This window comes from Haliotis rubra, unplaced genomic scaffold (genome assembly GCF_003918875.1).
Source record: "Haliotis rubra isolate DU_JTF1 unplaced genomic scaffold, ASM391887v1 Scf338, whole genome shotgun sequence".
Classification (NCBI taxonomy): Eukaryota; Metazoa; Mollusca; class Gastropoda; order Lepetellida; family Haliotidae; genus Haliotis; species Haliotis rubra.
Window position 1 is genome coordinate 196207 of NW_025767011.1, and position 12661 is coordinate 208867.

Below are 12661 nucleotides of genomic sequence, written 5' to 3' on the forward strand. Positions count from 1 at the left end.
TGCGTACCTAGCGAACCTTGATGATTTGGTCGTGGATTTTCAATATCAGGCCCCTTCGCAACATCTAATAAACCCAACCTAACCCCACACGCACCCCGAACGATGGAGCTCGCTTCCTACACCCGATTGACCCTCATTCTCTTAAACAAAGAAGGACTCCGACAGGGTTACTTGATGTTTATCAGATGCAGGAGTACATTACTCTTGAATGTTTGGCTCTGGTGGCGCACAGTCCTCCAATTCATCCTCCGCATCCACCATCCTAACCAGACAGGCATCATTGACAACCTTGCAGCCCTCAGGTGGCCCAAATGCCCCTGCTGCATAGCCAAATCTACAAATAAAATGTTGCTGCATGTCTTGAAACTGAAAACACTTCCAACACCAATACGGTAGTGTCCATCTTATGTTTACCTGCCGCTGTAATCTGTTTATGCGTAACACTGATATTAACATTCAGGAAATCAAGAATCGTTGACATAATAATGGTGTATTCATGTCGCATCACCGATAAATCAAAGCTGTTGATTTTAACTCAGCTATCATTTTTATGTAATATCGCTTGATATGATTGTTATTCATTCATTCTGATATGAAACACACACAAAACACACACTAACATCCCCACGCATGTCCCCTAAAGTACCGTAGAAACGCTTAAATGTCCTTTCTTTTAAAATTCAATTTTCCAGTAAGTATTCGATTTTTAAATTTTAAAACATTAAACATAGCCGTGATTTAGTGTCAGGAGTGGCGAGATGTACCAGCTTCTCAATATTGGTTCTTGTCCTACAATGGCAGTGGATCAAAGAATTCACAACTGCAAAGTGCGTTTGTGTACGTGATGTATTTTGAAGAAGAGGGAGAAACATGTCCAGGGGCTAACAACAGGCTGCGCATCGACGTGTTATTCTACTACCCCCCCCAGTGATATCCACCTACCCCTGACAAAACAGTCCAACAGTGATATCTATATACCTCTGCCAAACAGTCAAAACACTGATATCTATATACCTCTGACAAACAGTACCAACAGTGATATCTATATACCTCTGACAAAACAGTACCAAATTGATATCCACCTGGCTCTGACAGAAGAGTCCAAAAAGTGTTATCCACCTACCCCTGACAGAAGAGTCCCAACAGTGTTATCTACCTACCCCTGACAGAAGTGTCCTTACAGTGTTATCCACCTACCCATGGCAGATAAGTCCCAACAGTGATATCCACCTACCCCAGACAGAAGAGTCCCAAAAGTGTTATCCACCTACCCATGACAGAAGAGTCCCAACAGTGTTATCCACCTACCCCTGACAGAAGAGTCCCAGCAGTGTTATCTACATACCTCTGACATGAGAGTCCAAGGAGTGTTATCTACATACCCCGGACGTAAGAGTCCACACAGTGGTATCTACCTACCCCTGACAGAAGAGTCACAGCATTGTTATCTACCTACCCCTGACGGAAGAGTCCCAGCAGTCTTATCTACATACCCCTGCCGGAAGAGTCCCAGCAGTGTTATCTACATACCTCTGACATGATAGTCCAAGGAGTGTTATCTACATACCCCTGACAGTAGAGTCCCAGCATTGTTATCTACCTACCCCTGACATGAGAGTCCAAGGAGTGTTATCTACATACCCCTAACAGAAGAGTCCCAGCATTGTTATCTACCTACCCCTGACATGAGAGTCCAAGGAGTGGTATCTACCTACCCCTAACAGAAAAGTCCCAGCATTGTTATCTACCTACCCCTGACGGAAGAGTCCCAGCATTGTTATCTGCATACCTCGACAGAAGAGCCCCGACAGTGTTATCTGCCTATCCCTGACTAAAGAATCCCCGCGGTATTTAGTACCTACCCTTGACAGTGGAGTCCTGACTCTGAGCACGAACAGTCCATGCATTCCGTTGTTTTCCACTCCGATCCGGGCAGGAACTGAATACCTTTGTAGGTACAAAAGGAAATCACTGTTCCCCACTCTGAAAGGAAAACATCAAGCATTACACGGTTCCTTTCATTTGCTTTTCTCAACGTAAACTTCAGTATGACCTAACTCTCACATGAAACACGGGTTATTGTTTTAGTGAGTCTCGTAAATTACATCGAACCTAAAAATTCCATTGCTTTTCGGAGCTCGGCATGGAACCAATAAGATTTGACTACGAAACATCAACATTTCATCAACAACTCTTGAAGAAGTCAAAACTGTTTTGGATGTAGAGCGGCATTGGCGGACTGCTAAGTTGTGGGGACGTGATGGTTGTTTTGGATGTTAGTAAAGGGGAGTTAATGAAAGATCCCCATGAATCGGATTTCCTCTTTGTAAATGATACTGAAAACCAAGTGCCACTCATTTCCAAGCACAGAGATTCCGCTGGACGGCTTGGAAGAAACAATTCAGTGGATCACTCTCTGTCTGTGTCTTCCAATTTTCTGATGGCTTTGCTCTTGTTTCTCCCTAAAGTAGCGTTCTCATGGCGCGATTTGTCAGTGGACCTTCTCAATCTGCTTCCTCTGACCTTGTGTGTGCCAAAGGATACCAGAATTGCAATAGCATGAATGCCCTTATGCAACCAAAGAAATCTCGACTCAACAGCTCTATACATAGTTCGTTTTGGACTATCAAATGCTTTTGAATCACTTTCAGACAGCAATGCTAGCAGGTATTCACGAAAGGTGGATGTATCTGCACCCAGTGTGTGAAATAGCCACTGGCCCGCTAGCCGTTGCTAGTAAAAATCTAGTCGGGCCATTCCACAGTCACTGGCCCGTCTGGCTAGTGAATTTTCATGGCGTCATTTTGTGAATATATCACTATTTCCGACTTGTTAAATTATAATACACTTTTAAGTCATGCAAGATTATGGCCTGATAAAATCATATACTTCTCATAAAAACATTAGACTCTATATCTACTTATTGCAGGCAACAGTTCTAGACTAGATTTTGCTAAATATTCCATAATGCTTAAAGGTAATGTTTACACGTGAACTGTTGTATTGTAAAACAAATTCGTGACGTTGAAAAGATTATTGTAATGAGTGCAATAAATAATAAAAATCAGTGAAAATTGATGATTTCTTTACAAAACTTTACACCAAAACGCAGCTGTTCATATGGACGATATTGACACATGCTTTTCAGCTATTTGATCCGTGATCCTCGTGCAATTCATCTGCATAAGGTTTGTAGTTGGTTCCCTCAAGTTAGAGGACAAATCTATCTTCGATGTAACCATATATATGCATAACATATAGTGAGTATTTTAAGTGAGTCTAAACCTTTGATGGGAAGTATATTAGCAGCTTAATGATGAAACCCGTGTCATGCCTACAATATCTTATTCTCATCTATCTTTGTAATCTTTTGATTAGTTCCTACATTTAAATGTCGGGCTAGTGAATTATTTTGTGGGCTAATAACCTTCAGGCATATCTAGCCCGCCTGGCTAGCAAAGTTTGGAAACTATTTCGCACACTGTCTGCTCCACCCGTGCAGTCCATCCGATTTGTTTTAGAAAGATTTACTCAGGGCCTGCGTTATCCTGGAATGAGAGACTCGTCCTGACACCATGTAGCCACAACTGTTTATATTACCAGTAACATGCAGTTGCCTTTATTTGTCAATGCTTGACATGGGCCACTTGATTATACAACTGCTTGAAAAGAGATCAGTAGTCGGAAATCAGTTGTATGAACATCAAAGTCGTTGGCGGGTTTGTTGTTTAACGCCGCACATAGCAATATTCCAACTATATGGCGGTGGTCTGTAAATAATCGAGCCTGGACCAGACAATCCAGTGATCAACAGCATGATCATAGATATAAGCAATTGGGTTACGATGACATGTGTCAACCAAGTCACCAAGCCTGACTACCCGATCCCGTTAGTCGCCTTTTACGACAAGCATGGGTTGCCGAAGATCAATTCTGACCCGGATCTTCACGGGTAAAATATGAACGTCAAATCGTGGGGTATGATAATGCAGGCTATACTACGAAAAAGAAAAGACACTACATGAAGTACATCATTCGCTATTCGCAGTGTCTGGCGCCCACGTTTTGGTTTATTATAATGAAAACGCACAAGTGTTGAAGTTCTATGTACCTAGTAACTCTTAATGAAAGGGTTGTTGATTTTGTCCACCGTTCGATGCCTGACAGCAATTTTACCTTGTGTATGAATTCCAAGAGCCTAGTTTTTTGTTTGTTTTGTTTTTCTTTTTGGGGCTTCTGAAGCCGAAGTATCAGGTTTAGATACCCATTTGGGTAATGTAGAGAAGAACAATGCTGGCGCTCCCCGATATAAAAAAGTACTCTAAATGTCGAAAAAGTAATTAAAACATCGAGACATTTATGAAAAACAATTCAAATTTCCAGTTTTCGAAATAATCACCAAAAAAGCGAAATTTCGATCATAAAATTAAGTAAAGATGAAATACCCGAAATTTCGAAAATACGCTGTTTAAAAACAGAATGTAAACAGATTTTTTTTGACAGAAACCAATGCACGCTGAATTCCAACACGTGGGGAATGGATGTCGACGACAAAACGTTCGAAAAAAGAAACATTTAAGAAAAACGTACCGTTACACTTACGTCTGTAGTGAATCGCTAAAACGTATCTTACATGAAATGCACGTTCATCATCAAATTGTATATCACCTTGAGCTGGAGCCTATGACTGTAGACTTCGCAGCATGAGATGGTAAGGCTCTTCAGCGTATCCAGACAGACCATCTCAAACCTACGGTCCCGATACAACTATACTGGGAGTGTTAATGACAGACCCAGGTGAGGTCGACCTAGAGTTACCCACGTCGCCCAAGATTTGATACATCCAGTTGAGACAACTTCGTTTAAACAACACGGCCGCATCATCCACAACAATCCGACTTCCCTGGACTGCGCCGAATCTCCGACCAGACAGTGTGCAATTGGTTATGGGATGCCCGACTTTTTGCCAGAAGACCAGTTCAACGTCACACCGTTACCTTCATTAATAATCAACGGTTGGTGTTTGGAGCATGACAATGCTCGACCTCACGTTCCACGCGTTTGACAGGACTTCCTCCAGCAAAACAATGTTCAGGTGTTACCTTGGCTTTTTCAGGTGTTACCTTGTTCCCCATTGAACATCTATGTGATACTCTTGATCTATGCTTGCGCCAGCGTGATCCGCCACCTCAGACACTACAAGAACTGCACACAGCACTTCAGCAAGAGTATCAAAACATTCTTCAAGACAGCATTCGGCATCTCCTTTCTTCTATGGGTCACCACTGCCAAGCTGTTAACGATGTTCATTGTGGTCACACCAGATACTGACATTTTACTCTGACTCTGTGGTTTTACCAAACACTTTCTGAGTAATCATGTTTTGGAAATTTGTAAAGTGACGAATTTACTGTAATTGAGCAAAACAGCATGTATAGTTTCTCTTTTGAAGGGTATATATACACATAATTTGGTAAACGAGAAATTGAATTTTCTATAAAGATAATTTATGCTAAAAAGTTTCAAAATTAAGCTCTCGTATACTCGTTCACTCAAAAGGCATCGCGGTTTTTTTTCAGTTTTTATGGCAACTATACTCAGTCAAAAAAGAAACTTCACAAATGTAATTTGAAAAATAATGAATAATTTTTCTCTGATGATACATCTATGTATCTGAAATGGGATCCCTATCTTTCGACTCTAGAAAAACGTTAGCAAAACCCACTCAAACCCATCCATTCGTCGCGCAAATGACGTTAGTGCCAAATCGATCACGTGATCTTCGCATCGAAGTTTTCTTCATATGCACGTGTTTGCATTGGCCTCAAGAACCGAAAAAAACACTTTTAAACCACAGTTCTAAGGGTACTTGAAATGCCACGATTGCAAGATGTGCAACGTGAACGTGCCGTTGGCATGTTGCAAGCGGGAAGATCAGTTATTGACGTCGCAAGAGCAATGGGATGCAGCCGTCGTACTGTTTATGACTTGAGAGGTCGTCTACAACAAACTGGCACCACTTCTGATCGCCCAAGGTCGGGTCGTCCACGTGTGACGTCATGAGCAGAAGACCGTCAAATCGTCCTACATCACCTACGTGACATATTTCTGCCGGCTACACGAACCAGGACTGAGATGTTTAGAGGTCGACTGTCCTCACAGACCATTCGAAATCGGTTACGGGCTGCCAATCTCAATTCTCGACGTCCATATTGTGGTCCAATATTTAATTATAAACTTTAAAGAGTACACTTTAATGTTAAAAATGATTTATGCCTTGCAGGTGATTAGAAACAGTCAAACATGCAGTAGACGTCTTCATACACTGTACTATGTATACTTATGTACATGCAAATATCTGTTGAGAAATAATGGGTAATGTTAAATGACTTGTACCTTGCATGTTACCAGATGCAGTCAAACATACACAGGTCGTAACTCATATACAGTACGAAACAACATTATGTACCGATGCCTCTTATATATCTGGGTCAAAAAAGAAACTTCACAAAATGTAGTTTGAAAAATAATGAATATTTTTTTCTGATGATACATCTATGTATCCCAAATTTGGATCCCTATCTTTCGACTCTAGTAAAACGTTAGCAAAACCCACTCAAACCCATCCATTCGTCGTGCACATGACGTAAGTGCCAAATCAGGTTTTGCACGTGCAGTCGATCTCGTGATCTTCGCATCGAAGTTTTCTTCATATGCACGTGTTTGCATTGGCCTCAAGAATTGAAAAAAACACTTTTAAACCACAGTTCTAACGGAAGATCAGTTAATGACGTCGCAAGAGCAATGGGATGCAGCCGTCGTACTGTGTATGACTTGTGAGGTCGTCGTCAACAAACTGGCACCACTTCTGATCGCCCAAGGTTGGGTCGTCCACGTGTGACGTCACGAGCAGAAGACCGTCAAATCGTCCTACGTCACCTACGTGACATATTTCTGTCGGCTACACGAACCAGGACTGAGATGTTTAGAGGTCGACTGTCCTCACAGACCATTCGAAATCGGTTGCGGGCTGCCAATCTCCATTCTCGACGTCCATATCGTGGGCCAATATTGACGCCGTTTCATCAACGTCAACGTCTGCTGTGGGCCCAACGTCACCTCCGATGGATCCAGAGAGGCTGGAATCGAGTCGTCTTTAGCGATGAATCCAGGTTTACCTTCAGATTCGCGGACGGCAGGCATAGAGTCTGGAGACGACGTCGTGAACGGTATGACCAATGTTGTGTACAGGAAGTCGACAGATTCGGGTGCGGCAAGTGCATGGTGCGGTCATCCGTGGAAACCTCACAGCTGCTGCTTACCGCGACCAGGTGCTCACCCCTGAACTCGATCGTTTCATGGCGGCTCATGGCCCAGGTCTACCGTTCCAGCATGATAATGCTCGACCGCATACCGCACTGTTGACACGAAATTTCCTTCAAAACGCTGGAATCAACGTCATGGATTGGCCATCGAGGTCCCCTGACCTTAATCCAATAGAACACGTTTGGGATGCACTTGGGAGAAGGCTTCTTGGTCTTAGGAACCAACCTCAGAATTTGCAGGAACTTGGCGCTGTCTTGCAAGAGCAATGGTGCAGAATCCCCAGCCACGTGTTCACAAGCATCAGACAGTCGATGAGGAGACGGTGTTTGGCAGTGGTGAATGCGCGGGGCGGCCATACACGATATTGAACAGAGAAATTGTTATTCTTGTGACTTGACATTCTGTATACCAATGTTTCGGCGGTGTAGCCCAATGGAACTGATTATGGCACTGTCAGTGTATCGAGTACATCACACAGATCTCAGCAATAAAATAATAACAATTTAACCATCCTACCATCTCTTGTTCTTTTATAGTGCCCTGAAGAAAGAATGTGAAGTTTCTTTTTTGACTCAGTATATATTCTGGGATGTATGAATAAGAAGAAAACAGTGAGAAGTTCAGACTGTAAACTCACTGTTTGTTTCCGTTTCAATCGCACCACTGGCAAGATATCCCAGGGCACAGGTAACCAGGGTAAGAAGAGTGAATACTTGCAGATACATGGCGTATTGGCGAGTAGGTCTTTCTGAAAGAACGGTAACAACAAATGCAAGTAGAACCAAACGAACCTCGTCCACCACTGCAGTGTTTGGTCATTGCAGTGAGTGATTGACTTTAGTTTTACGCCGCACTCAGCAATATTGCAGCTATATGGCGGCATTCCGTATATACTCGAGTCTGGATAAGACTATCCAGTGATCAACAACATGAGCATCAATCTACGCAATTGGGACAGGATGACATATGTCAATCAAGTCAACGAGCTTGAGGCCCCTTAATCGCCTCTTACGACAAGCATGGGCATCTGAAGACCAATTCTAACTCGGATAGTCACGGGTTTGTGGTCATTGCAGGATTCAGATTATAAAAATAATAATAAATGCATATTTATAATGCGCCCTTTCCACACCCTAAGGCATGCTCATAGAGCTACAGAATATTTACACAGGAGTATTTACAGCTGAAATTATACGTAATATACTGAGAAAAGGTGGGTTTTAAGTCTGGACTTAAAAATGTCAGTTGTGTCAGAGCTTATAATGGCACATGGGAGAGAGTTCCAAAGCAGATTTGCAGAGTAAGAGAACGATCGGTGTCCAAAGGATTTCAGTTTGTAGGATGGGATGACCAGTAGATTTGTGTGTTTGAGCGCAAGTTGCGTGGAGGGACATACGGATGTAAGAGTTCAGACAAGAAGGAGGGATCAAAACAACGGAGGCACTTGAGGCATAGTGCTTCTTGAACAGGAAAGTTATAAAATTAGACTGGAAACTGGCTGTTGAGGGTGGTCCTTTGAGGCACCCATGCATATTGTTCCAGAGGATAGCTGACAAGTAGGAAAAACGTCGATGTCCGTATGTCTTCAGACGTGCATTTGGGACGATGAGCAGCGACTGATTGGCTGATCTAAGAGTCCTTGTTGGAACGTACTCTCTGACAAGACTAGAGAGATAGGATGGAGCTGCATTGTTAAGACATCTATAAGCCATGCTAAATTTCTTGTATTCTATCCTGGCTCTAACCAGTGAAATATATATAACTTTATTCAGTAGAAAGGCCACAGGCCCATGTACAATATATATTACAATACAAAAGGTATGATGTGCACAATAACTAGAACATATAGAGAATCTCACCCAAGTGTCTTCTGATATCAATTATATCAACACGAGTTGATAAAGTTACAAATATCCGAGGCTTGCCGAGGATATTTTTACTTTATCAACGAGTGTTGATATATTTGATATCAGAAGACACGAGGGTGAGATTCTATTTATCATCCAAAATCACTCTTCATTAATTTTTAATGAAAAATGTACATCTCTGAACATGTTACTGCAATTACACTTGCAGTGCAGCGATGTCATAGCATTGTGATGTCATCAAGTACATGACGTCATAGCATTGTCAGGGCATTGTACAAAATCTACTGTCAAAGCGATATCTCCTAGGAGATATCGTTTGATCTCACACAAGCGATATCTCCTGTGGAACACAGTTTTGGATGATAAATTTTATATATTCACAATAATAATGCGCTACGTCGCATAAACGCTTCCTTGATATAATTTGCATACATACATAAATAATTGCTATTTTCATTTTGAAGAAGGCGAATGAGAGAGTTTCTATCTTTACAGTCAATATTTAACATGTATCCTGTTCTTAAATCATCATATTGTGGGCAAATAGACATAAAATGAACCTCATCTTCTAAAATGTTCTTACAAAATGGACAAAATCTTAATTCTCTTGGGATATTATTTCTTCTTGCCTGTATTCTTCATAATATTTAATTCACCGAATGAAATGTTTGACTATGAATGTATTTACAATGCACTTTAGTCCATCTTGTTATTCCAAGACAAGACCAATTATGATTGTAACGACTTCCTGGACACACAAACAAAGTGATGCCATTGTACGTCAAACCAACATGTCACATGGTGACTGGAACAATTGGTGACTCAATTCTTCAAAGACCACAGCCGCACAGCTGTAATATTGCTGTGTGCAGCGTTAAACAACAAACAAAATAATTAGGTACACTGTTATATTTACCGGATTAGAACATTAGTCAGTGAGTGAGTGAGTTAATATTTAGCGTCATATCGGCAATAATTCAGCCATATCGTGATGATATAGAACGTAAAAACCTGTTAGGACAGTAAAAATACTAGAGTATCACAGATATATATTTAAAACTGGTACGCTATCGTAAAATTAAATCACTATAGACAGAACACATATAAACACGTGATATAGATCACCAACACTTGGCGGTAGATCACCATACTAGGGTCCATGGGGACTTACAGTACTTTTGCTACCTGCATGGACCCTAGCTGGATTTACACCATCCCTTCAGTCGCTGGCAATTGTTTTAGCCATGTTTGAAAATAATGAATATTCTATGATTAAAAATTTGGTAGAGCTAAAGTGACCTTGAAGTTTTGGGACTTACGTACACTCTCAGGGGGACAATAATTTTACGCTACTTTAACCCCAACTAACAATCGCAGTTGCTAATTTATACTACCATGTTTAAAATACCGATTATCTATTTACAAAACATATTCAAAATTTATATAATAATTCTATTTCCTTTAAAAAATTCAATTATTATATGATAATTAACATGATAAAATAGATCCTTTACTGTTTTGACATTGAAATATTTATCCCTTGTGATGGTAAAACCAATACAGTCATTAGTTAAAGTATAAAGTTAAATGATAATGTCAAACCCTAGGAAAATAGATCCTCTCAAACCCATGTTTATTGTTAGAGGAGATTAAATGGAAGATCTCGCCACTCAAGGTGACGTGGTTGACGACAGATCACTGTATCCTAATTTCGTAGATCGAAGTTCATAACAAGACAATATGAAGACTTCAATACAACAGAGATTGTTGAACCCCTTGAGACACTGCGCCACATCAAATACTACTATTAAACGTACATAATGTGAAAGTCAAGGAATTAATCACAATAAGACGATTATTATTAGCTTGATTATTTACATAATTGTTTGAATAATGCTGAATGGAGCGTTATCAAGCAACAACACCAATATTGTACAGCCTTAGCCCCAAGTATCTACAATTGTTTGATGACCAATCTGTAGTGCAACTTACCTGATCACTGAAGAGACTTCTAAATGCGTGTGTTCGCAATGGGCAGTTAACAATAAATGGGTCAAACGTACATGGATCTAAACGTGTATTGTGACAGTATTGACGTATATATTCATGGTAGCAGGTGACACTGAACAATTACGCTGATGAATACACGACACGTTTTTGTTTTCTTTATGTCACGTTTCAGAGCTTATTCTTGCTCCTTCACCAGGTGAATAATGAAGGAGAAAGAATTACTTCTGAAAGGTCGTTTAAAGAAAAAGAAGAGGCTATCCGTAGAACGTGTCATGTATTCATTTTCGTCCAACTGCTAAATGCCCTTCAAGAACTTCAGTTATGCTGATATTGTGTAAGCTCTAGGTCACGGTGCCCCTTCCTCTACCACTATATAGCCTGGCACAGACGTTCAAGAGGAGAACAGCCTCCACGATTATCCAGGCTCAGGCCCAGGGAGCCGATCCACAAATCGTTCGTAACGTTACGACATGTTGTAACCTAATAGTTTATCAAAGGCTTACGAATGCCTTAAGGCTACGAACGCTTTGTGGATCGGGACCCTGGTTGATGAATAAATATGATTAAGGTAAAGTGGCTAAGTCACTTTTAGCAATATTCCAACAATATCACGGCGGGGTGCAGCAGAAATGGGCTTCACACATTGTACTCCTTGGGAATCGAAGCCCGGTCTTTGGCGAGACAAGAGAACGCTTTAACCACTAGGCTACCCTATCGCCCCGATTATGGAAGATAGACAAGTGACCACCACACATGACCAATACAGTAGATATCACTCATGAAAGATGAGCCGTGAAGATCCATGTTAGAATTGATCTTCAGTAATCCATGCTTGTCGCGAGAGGCGACTCACGGGTTTCGGTGGTCAGGCTAGCTGATTTGGTTGACACATGTCATCGTATCCCAATTGCGTAGATCGATGCTCATGATGTCGATCACTGGATTATCTGGTCGAGATTCGATTATTTACAGACCGCCGCTATATAGCTGGAATAGTGCTGAGTCCAGCGTAAAACTACATTCACTCTCTCCATGTATTTCCCAGTATGCAATGACGCTGCAAGTTGCTCCATCCACAGATTGCCAGGTAGGAATTGATCTTCAGCAACCCATACTTGTAAGAGGCTATTAACGGGATCCGGTTATGCTTGTTGTTATTTACATACTGCTGTAGGCATTAAAGGACCAGCCAGCCTTCCAACTAGTTTAATCGTGATGAACATACTTCACTACACTGGATACAATAACCTCAACGCTGCATTTTTTAACTGGTTTTCTCACACAAAACAACACACATATTCTTATTATTTCAGCAGAGCTACAGCTCATTTAAACTGTTAATATCGTGTGAATAATTACAATCGTCAGAAATATACTACATGTTCACAAAAAAAATGCACAATTTCGGCCTTAAAAACACCTTAAGTTTGGTGTTTCTAAACAGTACGCAGCATAGA

The 12661-nt window shown here is 41.1% G+C and overlaps 1 protein-coding gene and 1 long non-coding RNA gene across 2 annotated transcripts in view; both read right to left on the bottom strand.

Annotated features, from left to right (window-relative positions):
* Positions 1-11485, bottom strand: part of LOC124284509 — a 31520-nt gene extending 20035 nt beyond the window's left edge. The window contains exon 1 of the long non-coding RNA XR_006900572.1: positions 11187-11485. This is a non-coding gene — a long non-coding RNA (uncharacterized LOC124284509). The remainder of the gene's footprint in view (positions 1-11186) is intronic.
* LOC124284508 (beta-microseminoprotein-like) lies at positions 165-8074 on the bottom strand. Its single transcript, XM_046720593.1, has 3 exons — positions 7964-8074; positions 1863-1983; positions 165-334 (listed from the first exon to the last, which is right to left on the bottom strand). Exons 1-3 carry the CDS (start codon positions 8049-8051, stop codon positions 199-201), a joined length of 345 nt encoding a protein of 114 aa, XP_046576549.1. The 5' UTR covers positions 8052-8074; the 3' UTR covers positions 165-198.
* Positions 11486-12661: the final 1176 nt, after the last annotated feature.